This window comes from Passer domesticus, unplaced genomic scaffold, assembly GCF_036417665.1.
Source record: "Passer domesticus isolate bPasDom1 unplaced genomic scaffold, bPasDom1.hap1 HAP1_SCAFFOLD_144, whole genome shotgun sequence".
NCBI classification, from domain to species: Eukaryota; Metazoa; Chordata; class Aves; order Passeriformes; family Passeridae; genus Passer; species Passer domesticus.
This window is the reverse complement of record NW_026989935.1, coordinates 47,428-62,561: the sequence shown is the minus strand read 5'-3', so window position 1 is coordinate 62,561 and position 15,134 is coordinate 47,428. Positions and strand designations below refer to the sequence as shown.

General features: G+C 54.8%; 1 protein-coding gene across 1 annotated transcript in view; it reads left to right on the top strand.

Moving 5' to 3' along the window:
* Positions 1-15,134, top strand: part of LOC135291915 (uncharacterized) — a 30,488-nt gene that overhangs the window by 2,419 nt on the left and 12,935 nt on the right. Inside the window, exons 8-22 of the mRNA XM_064406158.1 lie at positions 16-87; positions 187-276; positions 699-815; positions 1,135-1,206; positions 1,295-1,366; positions 1,454-1,555; positions 2,014-2,121; positions 2,778-2,846; positions 2,935-3,015; positions 3,103-3,204; positions 3,627-3,743; positions 4,063-4,134; positions 4,223-4,294; positions 4,382-4,483; positions 4,931-5,038. Coding sequence (XP_064262228.1) covers positions 16-87; positions 187-276; positions 699-815; positions 1,135-1,206; positions 1,295-1,366; positions 1,454-1,555; positions 2,014-2,121; positions 2,778-2,846; positions 2,935-3,015; positions 3,103-3,204; positions 3,627-3,743; positions 4,063-4,134; positions 4,223-4,294; positions 4,382-4,483; positions 4,931-5,038 — 1,356 coding nt within the window. The remainder of the gene's footprint in view (positions 1-15; positions 88-186; positions 277-698; positions 816-1,134; positions 1,207-1,294; positions 1,367-1,453; positions 1,556-2,013; positions 2,122-2,777; positions 2,847-2,934; positions 3,016-3,102; positions 3,205-3,626; positions 3,744-4,062; positions 4,135-4,222; positions 4,295-4,381; positions 4,484-4,930; positions 5,039-15,134) is intronic.

The window sequence follows — 15,134 nt, the reverse complement described above, 5'->3', positions numbered from 1 at the left end:
GCTGTTGTGTTACAGATGTGTCTACAGGGAGGACTTCTCCAGCTCCTACCTTGGATTTTGCACTCAAGTCCAGCTACCATCACAGTGGTGAGTAGTGTGTCCCTGCTGACCCCACAGGCTGAGCCTTGCTTTTGTAGGATCCATTGCTGGGAAATGGAACTATTTTTCTCTAAGTTACTCCAACAGGGAAAGTCCAAGATACAACAGATAAGATGTCCCTGCAACCATCCAAACAGATGAGGAAAGAGCTGAAGGAACCCCTGCAGACAAGAGAAGGTGGGTGCATTTCCCTCATGCTTCCCCTGGGACTCAGCAGCCGGGGTCTTTGGCTGCACATCTGGACACGCCATGCCCGGCACAGCAGGAAGGGATCCATGGCAGCCTCGCTACCCCGCTGCTGCTTTCACGCCCTGCAGGGCTGTTTCCCAGCCTGGCCTGGCTGCAGCTTCTGCCCAGCCTCTGCCGGAAGGCATCAGCTGACAGGCAGCCCAAACTGTAACACACCCTGAGATCCCCCACTATATCCAGCCCTGCAGATTAGGAAAAGGGTGGCTGTTTGGAGGTGGAAGTGCTCACATCATGCCACTGGAATCTGGCCATTTTCCTGCTCCATAAATTTCACAAATATTACCTCTGATGCCACCGCCCAAGTGGGGAACAGCTCCATCTGATGCAGCTGTCTCCCTTCCTTTGTCAAGAGATGGACATAGTGCTTCAGTGGAAGGTGGCAATTCCTGAAGGAAGCACTCCATCTTCAATGCGAGCCCCAGCTGCAGGAAGGAAGGCAATGCCAGACACGGGCACAGGCACAGCAGGTAATTGCTGTGCCAGGCTCAGCCCTGGCCGGGGCTGTGTGGCAGCAGCTCTTCCCCCAGGGCCTGCCCTTGCCCGGCCCGGCAGCAGCCAAAGCTGGAGGCGCCTCGGCTTCCAGGCCTCTGGAGCAGGTTCAGAGCCCCGGGGAAACGGGACTGGTGCAGCAACGTCCCTGGTGCTGCAGCTGCTGCGGAGCTGGCCCTGAGTGCCCAGAGGCCCAAGGCACAGGATCAGCCCCGAGCAGGAGCCCTGCCTCCAGCCCAGGGCCAGAGCCAGCCCTGGCACACAATGGAAACAGTTGTCATCTTGGTTTGCTTCCAGACTGGGATCCTGGGACGGTTCCTCCATTAGCCTGGCGCTCTGAAGTTGTGAAGCCCTCTGGGCATTCTGCAGGTATGTTCTCACTGTCCCACCAAGGTGTAATGTTTGACTGACTGGTAAGAACCAGATGACAGAAGCTTCCCTGGCTGTTGTTTTACAGCCGTGTCTGCAGGGACAACTCCACCAACTACTAACTTGGATGCTGCACATAAGCCCAGCTCCCATGGCAGGGGTGAGTAGTGTGTCCCTGCTGAACCCAAAGGCTGAGACCTGATTTTGTGGGATCCATTCCTGGGAAATGGAACTACTTTCTCTTAAGGTCCTCCACCAGAAGAGATCAAAGACATGGCAGACAAGAAATTCCTGGACCCATTAGAAATCATGTGGCAAATGCTGAAGGAACGTCTGCAGAGAAGGCAAGGTGGGTGCATTTCCCTCATGCTGCCCCTGGGACTCAGCAGCCGGGGGCTTTGGCTGCACATCTGGACACGCCGTGCCCGGCACAGCGGGAAGGGATCCATGGCAGCCTCGCTGCCCCGCTGCTGCTTTCACGCCCTGCAGGGCTGTTTCCCAGCCTGGCCTGGCTGCAGCTTCTGCCCAGCCTCTGCAGGAAGGCATTTGGCATCAGCTGACTGGCAGCCCCAGTTGCACCACAGTCCATGCCCACCCTCAGATCCCCTGCAATTTCCTGGTGTCCAGGCAGATCAGATGTTGGGGCTGTTTGGGGAAGGAAGCAGCCTTGGGTTGTCCCAAAATCCTGGGTGTTTTCTGATCCTTATCCATTCCTTTCACAAGGGATGCTTCCTGAAGTTGTCACCTTCCCCATTGCCAGTCAGGAATGTTTCCATCTGATCCATCTGTCTCTTTTGCATTCTCCAGAAATGAAAGGAGAGCCTGCGGAGAAAGAAGCATTTCCCGGAGGAAGCAGGGGCTCCATGTCAGCCTCTGCTGAAGGAAGGGAGGCCATGCCAGGCACAGGCACAGGAGGTAATTGCTGTGCCTCTGGGCCTGAGCCCTGCTGAGGCTTGAGCTGCCCTCTCTGCTGCTTGGCAGTGCGGGCACAGCCTGGACTAGAGCGGCACAGACCAGGGGAATTATCCCGAGCAGGCTCAGGGCACTCGGGTACTGAGCAGTCCTGCTGGGGTCCCTCTGTGGGAGACATGTCCTGAAACCTGGCAGTGACTGCACGGGGTGCCCAGGGTGGGGAAAGGACAGAGGGGGAGAGCAAGGCTCCAGTGTGTCCTGAGAGGGCCTGGCTGTTTGCCCTTGGGATCTGGGGGGTTTCCCCACAGAAGGAGGGCAGGAGGGACAGAAGGAGGTAGGGAGGCATAATTGTGGCACTGCCTGCTGCAGTTTGCCTCAGGGATTTAGGGAGGATTTCCTCTGTGTCTGAGGGAGAGAGCCCCAGGGCCTTGTGCTGCTCCAGCCACCCCTCCCTGCGATGTTGCTGAGGGCAGGGAAAGAGTGTGGAGAGTGACCAGGAGCCAGCCCAGATCTCCCCAGGCCCCTGTGCACCTTTGGCCATGTCTATTCACATCTGGCTCCCACGGCCTTAGCCGACCCCCTGGCAGTGCCCAGTTCCCTGTGGCAGAAGGGGATCCCAGCACACCCTGGAAAGTGTTCTCATCTGTGCTCCGTTCTAGATGAGGCTGGGAAGGCTTCTCCATCAGCTTGGATGAATAAAGTTTTGAAGCCCTTGGAGCCTCCTGCAGGTATGTTCTCGGTGTGTCACCAAGGAAGAATTGTAGACAAGCGGGCAGGAAGCAGGTGACAGAAGCTGCTGTGGCTGTTGTGTTACAGATGTGTCTACAGGGAGGACTTCTCCAGCTTCTCCAGCTCCTACCTTGGATGCTATACGCAAGCCCAGCTCCCATCACAGTGGTGAGTAGTGTGTCCCTGCTGACCTCAAAGGCTGAGCCATGCTTTTGTAGGATCCATTGCTGGGAAATGGAAATATTTTTGTCTAAGTTACTCCAACAGGGAAAATCCAAGATACAACAGATAAGATGTCCCTGCAACCATCCAAACAGATGAGGAAAGAGCTGAAGGAACCCCTGCAGACAAGAGAAGGTGGGTGCATTTCCCTCATGCTTCCCCTGGGACTCAGCAGCCGGGGTCTTTGGCTGCACATCTGGACACACCGTGCCTGGCACAGCAGGAAGGTATCCATGGCAGCCTCGCTGCCCCGCTGCTGCTTTCACACCCTGCAGGGCTGTTTCCGAGCCTGGCCTGGCTGCAGCTTCTGCCCAGCCTCTGCAGGAAGGCATCAGCTGACAGGCAGCCCAAACTGTAACACACCCTGAGATCCCCCACTATATCCAGCCCTGCAGATTAGGAAAAGGGTGGCTGTTTGGAGGTGGAAGTGCTCACATCACGCTACTGTAATCTGGCCATTTTCCTGCTCCATAAATTTCACAAATATTACCTCTTATGCCACTGCCCAAGTGGGGAACAGCTCCATCTGATGCAGCTGTCTCCCTTCTTTTGTCAAGAGATGGACATAGTGCTTCAGTGGAAGGTGGCATTTCTTGAAGGAAGCACTCCATCTTCGGTGCCGGCCCCTGCTGCAGGAAGGAAGGCAAAGCCAGACACGGGCACAGGCACAGCAGGTAATTGCTGTGCTGGGCTCAGCCCTGGCCGGGGCTGTGTGGCAGCAGCTCTTCCCCCAGGGCCTGCCCTTGCCCAGCCCGGCAGCAGCCAAAGCTGGAGGCGCCTCGGCTTCCAGGCCTCTGGAGCTGGTTCAGAGCCCCGGGGAAACGGGACTGGTGCAGCAACGTCCCTGGTGCTGCAGCTGCTGCGGAGCTGGCCCTGAGTGCCCAGAGGCCCAAGGCACAGGAGCAGCCCCGAGCGGGAGCCCTGCTGCCCCCCCGGGGCCAGAGCCAGCCCTGGCACACAATGGAAACAGTTCTCATCTTGGTTTGCTTCCAGACTGGGAGGCTGGGAAGGATTCTCCATTAGCCTGGCGCTCTGAAGTTGTGAAGCCCTCCGAGCATTCTGCAGGTATGTTCTCACTGTCCCACCAAGGCGTAATGTTTGACTGACTGGTCAGGACCAGATGACAGAAGCTTCTGTGGCTGTTGTGTTACAGATATATCTGGAGCAACGACTGCACCAACTCCTACCTTGGATGCTGCACAAAAGCCCAGCTCCCATCACAGGAGTGAGTAGTGTGTCCCTGCTGACCCCACAGGCTGAGCCCTGCTTTTGTGGGGTCCATTGCTGGGAAATGGAACTACTTTCTCTTAAGGTCCTCTGACAGGAGAGACCAAAGACATGGCAGGCAAGAAATTCCAGAACCCATTAGAAATCATGTGGCAAATGCTGAAGGAATGTCTGCAGACAAGACAAGGTGGGTGCATTTCCCTTATCCTTCCCCTGGGACTCAGCAGCCGGGGGCTTTGGCTGCACATCTGGACACGCCGTGCCCGGCACAGCGGGAAGGGATCCATGGCAGCCTCGCTGCCCCGCTGCTGCTTTCACGCCCTGCAGGGCTGTTTCCCAGCCTGGCCTGGCTGCAGCTTCTGCCCAGCCTCTGCCGGAAGGCATTTGGCATCAGCTGACAGGCAGCCCCAGTTGCACCACAGTCCATGCCCTCCCTCAGATCCCCTGCAATTTCCTGATGTCCAGGCAGATCAGATGTTGGGGCTGTTTGGGGAAGGAAGCAGCCTTGGGTTGTCCCAAAATCCTGGGTGTTTTCTGATCCTTATCCATTCCTTTCATAAGTGATGCCTCACCTTCCCCATTCCCAGTCAGGAATGTTTCCATCTTATCCAGCTGTCTCTTTTCCATTTTCCAGAAATGAACGGAGAGCCTGTGCAGAAGGAAGCATTTCCCGGAGGAAGTAGTGGTTCCGTGCCAGCCTCTGCTACAGGAAGGGAGGCCATGCCAGGCACAGGCACAGGAGGTAATTGCTGTGCCTCTGGGCCTGAGCCCTGCTGAGGCTTGAGCTGCCCTCTCTGCTGCTTGGCAGTGCGGGCACAGCCTGGACTAGAGCGGCACAGCCCAGGGGAATTAACCCGAGCAGGCTCAGGGCACTCGGGTACTGAGCAGTCCTGCTGGGGTCCCTCCATGGGAGACATGTCCTGAAACCTGGCAGTGACTGCACGGGGTGCCCACGGTGGGGAAAGGACAGAGGGGGAGAGCAAGGCTCCAGTGTGTCCTGAGAGGGCCTGGCTGTTTGCCCTTGGGATGTGGGAGCTGTCCCAGCAGAAGGAGGGCAGGAGGGAGTGTAGGAGGGAGGGATAGCTGTGGCACTGCCTGCTGCAGTTTTCCCCAGGGCTTTAGGGAGGATATTCTGTGAGTTTGAGGGAGAGAGCCCCAGGGCCCTGGGCTACTCCAGCCACCCCTCCCAGGGGTGTTGCTGAGGGCAGGGAAAGAGTGTGGAGAGTGATCAGGAGCCAGCCCAGAGCTCCCCAGGCCCCTGGGCAGCTTTGGCCATGTCCATTCCCATCTGGGTCCCATAGCCTTACACGACCCCCTTGCAGTGCCCTTTTCCATGTAGCATTCGGGCATCCCAGCATGCCACAGATACGGTTCTGATCTCTGCTCCTATTTAGATTGGAATCGTGACATGGGTTTTCAGGAAGTCCTGATGAAGGATGGTTTGAAGTTCCTGGAGGATGCTGGAGGCAAGTTTTCATTCTGCCCTTCCTGAGTGAATAATCAGGATCAATGCAACAAAAGCTCATTTATAAACCATTTCCCTTAACATTATGTAAAGGCTGAAGGACTCTGAGAATCTTTCCCTTCTCCCTTCTGGATCCCTGAGGGATCCCTCAGGATCGCTGTCAGTGGGAGGAAGGAGCATTGATCTTTCAGTCCTCCTCCCGTGTGCAATGCCAGTGTGTCCTTCCGTGTGCTCTGTGCAGTCAAAGAGAAGAGCAGAGAGGGAAGGGGCCGGGCCCAGGGCTGTGCCCCGGGGCTGAGCCTTGTGGGCAGCCTGAGGATCTCCTGCAGTGCCACAGGAGCTCTTCTGTCCTGCCTTTCTTTGCAGCTGAACCTGCCGGTGAAGGCCCCACATCCAGGACTGAGGCTCTGGGAGATGCTGAGGGTAGGTCAAGGCCTTTCCCCTGGGAGAGCTTCCAGCTCAGAGCCCAAAGCTGGGCCAGGGAGGCAGCGCTGCAGGTGCCAGCACAGAACCATGCATGTGTGTGCCCACGCCCTGCACGATCCCCTCACCGCTGCTGCAGCTCAGTGGTGCCCGTGCAGATCAGCAGAGATGGCAGAAGCTCCTGTGGCTGTTGAGTTACAGGTGTGTCTGCAGGGAGGACTTCTCCAGCTCCAGGGCTGGATGCTTGGCCCCAACCCAGCTCCCATGGCAGGGGTGAGTAGTGTGTCGCTTCTGACCTCACAGGCTGAGCACTGCTTTTGTGGGATCCATTCCTGGGAAATGGAACTACTTTCTCTTAAGGTCCTCCAAAAGGGAAGACCCAAGATACTGCAGCCAAAATGTCTCATGACTCAGATGAATTCCTGAGAGAAACACAGAAGGAAGCACCCGGAGGACAAGGTGGGTGCATTTCCCTCATGCTTCCCCTGGGACTCAGCAGCCGGGGGCTTTGGCTGCACATCTCGACACTCCGTGCCCGGCACAGCAGGAAGGGATCCATGGCAGCCTCGCTGCCCCGCTGCTGCTTTCACACCCTGCAGGGCTGTTTCCCAGCCTGGCCTGGCTGCAATTCCTCCCCAGCCTCTGCAGGATGGAATTTGGCATTAGCTGATAGGGTGCCCCAAGTGTACTGTGAGCCTGAGATCCCCTGCCATTTCCCAGTCTCTGAGAAGATCAGGCGGTGCAGCTGTTTGCACAAGGGAGTGCACTGGCCCAGCCCCAATTACCTGGGCTTTTTCCTGATCTTTACCTATGACTTAGACAAGCATTGCCTCCTGAAGGTGCCACCTCGCAGTGGGGAATATTTCCATTTGATCCAGTTGTCCCTTTTTTCCTTTTTCAAGTGAGGGACCAAAAGGCTGTTCAGGAGGAGGAACAGCCAGGGAGAAGCAGTGGCTCATTGGCAGCCCTAGCTGCAGGAAGGAAGGCGATTCCAGACACGGGCACAGGCACAGCAGGTAATTGCTGTGCCAGGCTCAGCCCTGGCCGGGGCTGTGTGGCAGCAGCTCTTCCCCCAGGGCCTGCCCTTGCTCAGCCCGGCAGCAGCCAAAGCTGGAGGCGCCTCGGCTTCCAGGACTCTGGAGCTGGTTCAGAGCCCCGGGGAAACGGGACTGGTGCAGCAACGTCCCTGGCGCTGCAGCTGCTGCGGAGCTGGCCCTGAGTGCCCAGAGGCCCAAGGCACAGGAGCAGCCCCGAGCGGGAGCCCTGCCGCCAGCCCAGGGCCAGAGCCAGCCCTGGCTCCAGACTGGGCAGGGGCTGCGCTGGGTCCTGACAGGGCCTGAGCCTGTCCCCTGGGGCTGGGGGAGCTGTCACGGGGCAGGGAGGGCCAGGGCTGGCAGTGGCTGCTCAGGGATGGCTTTGGCCCGTGTCCCTGGCAGCAGCCACTGCCCAAGCAGCTGCGCTGCCCCCGGGCTCTCCTCCCGGCCTGCTGGGCTTTGTTGGCTGGCACAGCCTGTGCCAAGGGCCGGCAAAGTGCCTGCAGGCCCCAGCTCTGGGGGAAACAGAGGACGTCCTGCCCGTATCCACCGTGCTGCCAGCTCAGCAGTGCAGCACAGCACGGGCTCACACTCCCCATTGCTCCCACAGATGCAGCTGGCACCACAAATCCAGTTCCCAATGCCCAGGATGGCCTCGGAAGGGGTTTCTGTCAGGGAACAGGCTGCTGGCTAGTGTTACTGGCAGGCGTCCTTTGTTTGGAGCTTGTCTTCATGTTGTGCTGCTTTGGAATCGGGTATTCCTGGAACAGAAAACAGTGAGTGTTTTGTTGCTCTCCCCCTCAAACAGCTTCTTTTCAAAGTCTAACGTGGTCAGAGAACATTCCCATTGAGACTGCAGTGGGGCTGTGGCCAGTCCATGATTGTCCAAATAACTCTGCTGAGGGTTCTGCTGCTGCCCAATGCTTCCATTGGCCTCTCAATTGCTGGGCCTTGTCCTGGGGGCCCCGCTGGGGCTGCAGCCAGAGCTGGCTCCCACTGAGGCTGCCTGGCCAAGAGCAGCCCCAGGGGCACGGGGCAGAGGCAGAGGGAAGTGGGGAGGAGAAAGAGCAGGGCCGAGGTTGCCCTTGAAAGGCAGAGGCGCTCTGGGGCCCGCTCCTGGCCAGGGACCCTGCCCAGAGCCGTGCCCTGCTGGCCGGGGCCTTGAGGGGCAGCTGTCCAGCTGGGCCCAGCTGTGCCAGCAGCTCCAGCCGTGCTGGGGAGCCTTGCCAGCTCTGGGCCCTGCTGTGCACGAGGGTCCCTGTGTGCCACTGGCAGCTGGGGCCTCAGCCACATCCTCTCTGCACAGGAGCACCTCGGGACAGCAGTTGGAAGACGGTGGCTGCACCTCACAGCCAGACAGCGTGAGCAGCTCCTCCAGCACCAGTGAGGGCCTGGACAGCCCTCTCAAGTCTTCTGTGAAGAGGACCCCAGAACAACCGTCTACGACGAAGCCTCCTCTTACACTGTAGATCCCACTGCCACCTGCCCTCCCCATAGGCGTCCCCAATCTGCCTTCATCCCTTTTTTTATCTTTGTCTCTCCCATCCCAGCCAACTCGAGTACCTCTAGAGACCCCAGGGCCAGCCCAGCAACGTCCAGCACCTCCTCAGACCAACACATCCCTCCCTCTGCCCCTGAGCCCCCTGGCCTTGCCCGCTAAGCAACACTGAAGGTGACACCCCACCCCACCCCCACCCTCCACCCACCCCGCTTGCAGAGTAGGCAATGGCCTATTCCTCTGTTCAAATAAAGAGAAGGATCTGTGTTGTGGTTTGAAAGCAAAACCAGTGAGAGGCTCCAAGTCAGAAATACAATTTATTAGGAAAAGGGAAAAAAATCAAAACACATGCAATAATACAAAAGGAAAACCACTAACTGGGTCAGAATACAGCCTGACACCCTGCTAGTTAGGGTGGTGGTAGCAGTCCAGATGAAATGGACTTGTGGAAGTGGTGATCCTGTAGAAACAATCTGGTAGCTCTCATCCTCTGGAAAAGCAGTGGGTAGGGGCAGCAGTTCCTCTGGGAATCCAGTGGAAAGACTGCTTGTTGTGTCCCAAAACCCAGATTATATCCAGCTGGGGATGCTTAGCTCCTCCCCCATGGGCAGAGCATCTCACAGTGGGCTGATATCATTCTGCCTTATGCTGTGGGTCCTTGATTAGCCATGAAACAGAAATGGCTCTGGGAGGGAGTTATCTCTGAGTCATGTGGCAAGACATTGATGGGCCCATTAACAGGAGGTAAGGAAGAAACAATGCCCCTCCTGGTTTCAGCAGCTCTTGAGGATGGCATTAGAATACATCTTTACACTGCAACCTAGGACAAGCGGTCACCCAGTGTCCAGGTGGCAGCAGCAGCAAAGCCCACCCAGCACCAGCACTGACTGAGCTCCATGCCCAGGAGGAGCCGTGGATGCCCACGGTGTGGGCAGGCAGAAGCCAGGCAGGGGCTGCTGTTGAAATGGAGGTTTTGGGGGGTTCAATTAAGTTAGCAATATATGGACTAAGCATTTAAATTTTAAATTGTAGAATTATGTGTTGAATTTTAACCTTTTACTTAAGAAACCTCTGCCATGCTACAAAGGGCATAGAAAAATGCAAATTTCTGAAGCTTCTTGCTATGAAGGACAATACCAGTGTCATAAACAGGGCAGGAGATCTTTCTCCTTTTTAATGCCTTTATTAAAAACATTCAGCTCAGGTTGGGGAGAAAGGACAGGTCGCCCGCACCCCCGCTGCTCCCAGGAGTGGCACGGAGGAGGAGGATGATGCAGCTGTGCCCGCTTGTATGCAGGCAGAGCTGGGGCTTCCGTCCTCGAGGGAGTAGTGGGAATTCCGCTTTTTTGGTCTAACATTCCAGATCCTCTTTCTAGCTGACATCCTTTCAGGTTAGGGTGAAAAGTAAAAAGGATCTTAGCAGATACTAAGGATTCAGTTCCTCACCTTTAGACATTACTTAGGTTTCTTTATTCCATGTTGGCTTCTTGTTTTTAGGAGTTTTTTCCCTGGAAAATTGCAAAATTTGGTGAAATGCATTCTCATCTGCATACTAGCTCTGATGTCACCTCCCCCTGCTACCTTCAGGCTCCTGGGAAGCAGCAGGGGGACAACTGCGCTTGATTTCTAACCATTAACAGGTAATTGAAGAAAAACTATTAACAAGAGGTGATTGCAACATGAAGCTATCAACAACAAATAGTCAACATTTCAACTCTCAGCAACTGGCCCAACCTGTTTAACTTTGCAGCCTTAAAAAAAAAAGGATAATTTGTGGGGGCGAACACACCAGGTGTGGAGACACGAGGCTTGACTCCATTTCAGAAGGCTGATTTATTATATATTCTATTAAAATAGTACATTAAAACTATACTAAAAGAACAGAGAGGAAAAAATGACCAGAAGGCTACAAAGAAGAATAATAGAATAGAATGCATAACAAAAATCTTGTGACTGCTCACAGGCTCAACACAGTTGGCTGTGATTGGTCATCAAGTGAAAACAATCCACGTGGAGCAATGGAAGATGCACCTGTTGCATTCCACTGCAGCAGATCGTTATTGTTTACATTTCTTTCCTGAGGCCCTCAGCTCCTCAGGAGGGGAAAAATCCTAGGAAAGGAATTTTAATAAAATATCATAGCTACAGATGAATGTTTTACTCATAACACCAGGAGAAGACCAGGGAATGCCAGAAGCCTAGACTAAGGAGCTCCTCTGTCTCCAAGCTGATCCATCCAACAGACATACTCAGATAAGCACCAGGGGACCACAGTGCACGCACAAAGGAGAAAAGTTCAAAAGTTCAGTCATGAGCAAGACCACAGCCTTCGGCCTCAGAGACCACCAAAGACCCCAGTGTGACCACCACAGGAAACAACGCGTGCCCAGAAGGGCGTGGATCTCATCGCCATGTGAGGGGAGGACAGGCGGGGCCAGGGGTTGAATGTGCATGAAGAGATTGTGTAATGCATTGCATATGGAACATGTTTGTGAACAAAGATGTGGCTCGGACCAGGGCTCGGGGCACAAGTTTTCACGAGAGCCATCTTGCCTGTGCCAGGCCCTGACACGCATACCCACTTCATAACTACATCAGGTTGTGGAGTGTCACTATAGGACATGAAATAAAACAACACAGACATGCATCTCTCCAAGGTAAAAAAGAGGGCAGTTGAATTTCTGACTCCAACATTTACAGATTTCCAAAAGTGACAGTGGATTGGAGGGTGAAAGTGCCACCTCTCCAATGACACTGGGCAAACCAACAGTCCATCAAATTTCTCCTCCTGCAGAAAAGAATGCATAACAATAAGTTATTTGCATAAAATGCGTGAGAAAGTTTGCTACAAGAATGTAAACATCAGAAGGCTTAGAAGAACTTGTCCTAGGGTGAGGTTATGATGCTTGCATCCCCAGTCGTGTGTTCTGTTAATGCTGGATATTACGTACTGTGCCTTCATGACTGGCCCTGAAGAGCAAGGTTTGTTTTGGTTTGTTATCAGCCTGCTCCCCCACGGCTGGCAGGACAGACAGACAGCGCAGTTCATAGTGCAGCTTTTGCTTTTTGCTTTGCTTTCTGTTGCTTGCTTTGCTCTTGCTTCTGCTGTGCTCCCGCTTTGCTTTTGCTTTTTGGCTTCTGCTTGTTAGTCAGTTTAGCTAAGCAGTCCAGATTTTTCCCTGGACTGTTTTTCCTTTCCCTTTTTCGAACCACTCACACCTGCTCCAGACTGGGACCTGGGAAACACCGAGAGTTTGCATCCTGTGGCTGCAGCAGCTATCCCCTGCGCCGGAGAGAGCGACAACAGAGCCACCACTGCCAGGAAAGACTTTCTGAATTTGTCATCCTTTTCAGATCGGTGAAAGCATTGTCATCTGCTATTGTTCATTTTGTGTGCGGGGGGTGTTTTGCCTGTCAAATAAACAGGTTCTTTCCACTTCTCTCCAAGGAATCCTTCCCGACCTGCTGGGGGGAAGGGGCCATGTGGGGTTGCTTTCTGGGGGGGCCCCCTTTGGAGGTCTTCTCCCAGATTTACCCTAATCCAGGACAGAACATTAAAAACCAGGGTGACAGTGGAGTCTATTTATTCTGCAGATCGCTTCACTGTGACCAGCGGTGGGGCCCCGAGGGGATGGGGCAGCCCATGCTGAGTGTCCCTGGGCTGAGGGACATTTGCTTCCGTGGGATCATCTGGGCCCAGACCTCCTCCAGTGCCATGCCCAGGAAAAGAGAGAAGCCATCAAGAGTATCTCCAGGGACACAGCCTGACCTGCAATGTCAGCAGGCAAAACAAAGCTCCTCCCTAATTAACACACACTTGATAGGACCTAATTGTTGGAGCATCACCAATCCAGGGTGCTGCACAGGGTCTGCTGCTCTCAGCGAGGGCCGGAAGGGAAGGGAAGGGAAGGGAAGGGAAGGGAAGGGAAGGGAAGGGAAGGGAAGGGAAGGGAAGGGAAGGGAAGGGAAGGGAAGGGAAGGGAAGGGAAGGGAAGGGAAGGGAAGGGAAGGGAAGGGAATGGAAGGGAAGGGAAGGGCTATGTGGCCTCGGGGTCCGACATGGCTGGTGAGCAGCCCCAGAGACACAAAAACCCAGGTGCAATCAGGCTTGATTTCCAGGTCAAAACACTCGGCGTAGCTGGCCTGGACTTCCCTGTAGGGCATGTGGGGGCTTTGGAGTTCCCCTAAGGTGCACGAGGGGCTGGGGTCCCTCGTTACACACCCAGGGATATTTTAGGTTTCCTCTGAGGCATGGAGGGCACTGGGGTCCACTTCAAGTCGTGCAAGGGATTTGGAATCCTGTGTGAGGCATGCAGAGGGTTTGGGATCTCTCCCAAAGTGTGCAGGGTGCTGGGATCTCTCCTGAGGCACATGTCGGGGTTCTGGGGTCTCATTTCACATGTAGAAAGGGCTGTGGATGCTCATAAGCGTGCAGGTGCTTTGTGTCCCTCCTGCTGCGCGCAGTGGGGCTGGAGTGTCTGCTGAGGCACGCAGGGGACGGGGAGCTCCGGCAGTCCCTCCCGGGCCCGTGCAGCTCGGGGCTGCCGCGGCCCAGGGCCAGCTGCCGTGCCGGGATGGCGGTGGCGAGGCGCCGAGGCGGAGCTGCCCCGCCGGGTCACGCTGCACCGGCACGGCACGGGCGGTGCTGAGCGCCGGGCAGGCGGCACCGCCAGCCCAGGGGCCACAGCCCCGGCCCTGCCTCTTTTGGGGCCGGGCAAAGACAGCCTCGCGGGACGGGCACCGCTCAGCGCCTGAGGGGATGGAACAGATGCCAGAGGAGCCCCAGGAGCCCTGGACAGGGCCCTGGCGTTGCCCGCCCGGCTCCCCCGGGCCTGTGGCCATCCCGGGCAGCAGGGGCTCGCTCTGGGCCATGCTCTCCCCAGCCAGCGGGGCTCCGGGCCAGCACCCGGCTCCTGCCACTGCCCTGAGAATGCTGAGGGGCTTTCGGGGCAGAACTGAACTTGACAGGGACAGAATTCATAGGAGACTTGTTTTGGCCTTTTACAAGGTTAACTGAGAAACAACTTAAAATCCCAGGCTAAATCGTCTGCTTTAACGCGTGGGGATTCCTTCAAGACCCTTCGTAACTCCCGTGGTGCCGGGCCGGGCCGCGTCCCAGCGAGCACCAACACCAGCAGCTCGATGTATGCAGCATGGTTGGCACCAGGGAAACGAGTCAGTATCCCTACAGCTGCCCGCTCTGCCTGCACGGCTGTCACACAACAGCAATGTTCCAGAAGGAACGGGTATTTTTACATCCTCAGGACTGTGTGATCTTTGGTCCTGGTGGTGGATCAGAGAGAAAAGCCGAAAGTGACAGACTAAACTTGACTCTAGGAGAGGGATGCCTCAGCAGAGGGTCTGGGGACCTGTGGTGCCAGCCAGTGGCCCGGCACTCGGACACAGCAGGAAGACCCCAGACTATCACACTTCACCTGGGAAGGTAGAAAAGCTCAGGGGTTCTTTGTTCAAGGTCCCCCAGAGGCACCAGCTGAAGCTGTCACAGTTCCACCTTGATAAAATTGTTTAAAAAGATTCAGAGGTCTGACACTCTGCTGTGGAGGACATTCCACAGGCCATATTTGCCCAATTATCCAATTAAAAAAAAACAAAAAAACAAACAAAAACAACCAAACAAAATGAAATAAAACAGCGATTTGAATTATGTAGCTTAATATATATACAATTAAATACACTCAAAATATTGACAATATAATTTGCTGTAAATAACGAATAATTTGGTCCTGATAATAGCGTATAAGCAAAAATAACCTTGCGGTTTATGCGTGGAGTACGGAGTGCAGGGCTTTTGGACCCCTGTCACCTCACGTACTAGCTTGTCAAGCCAAAATTCCCCTTTTTATGCTGTATGTCATTACCATCTCCTCCCACTTTCGATTCCTCACACTTGTATCACCGCCTTCATCATGACCTTCACCAAGCATGCTCCACCATTCTTTTAGGAGATTGTACCACTCTTTGGGGATCTTCTTTGAGGAAGGCCTCTCCTCTTCCTCCATGTCCTGTAGTTCACCTTTTGGATTACACATGCGCACCCAGCTGGTACTGTATAAGCCAATATTGTGTTCTAACATTAAAGCAGTGGATCTCATATAATCAACATTTCCCTGGTGTCCAACCAAATTCTCCTCTCTTCCAACTAAATTTAGTCATAGTTATCTCTTGCTTCCTCCTGTTCTGAACATCTGCAGGAGAAGTGGGTGGGAGAGGGGGGAACAACTTTAACTTTTTTATTATTTCCAAATATTACTGTATCAGTATTGATTACTCTTTCAATTTTGTCATCATGAATCATACCTATTTACCATACACAGTTCTCCCCATTTCGGCATTTAGAAGCTTTTGGTTTTACTTTGCACCCAAGAAAATATATCCCCAAATGTGCACAAATAACTCC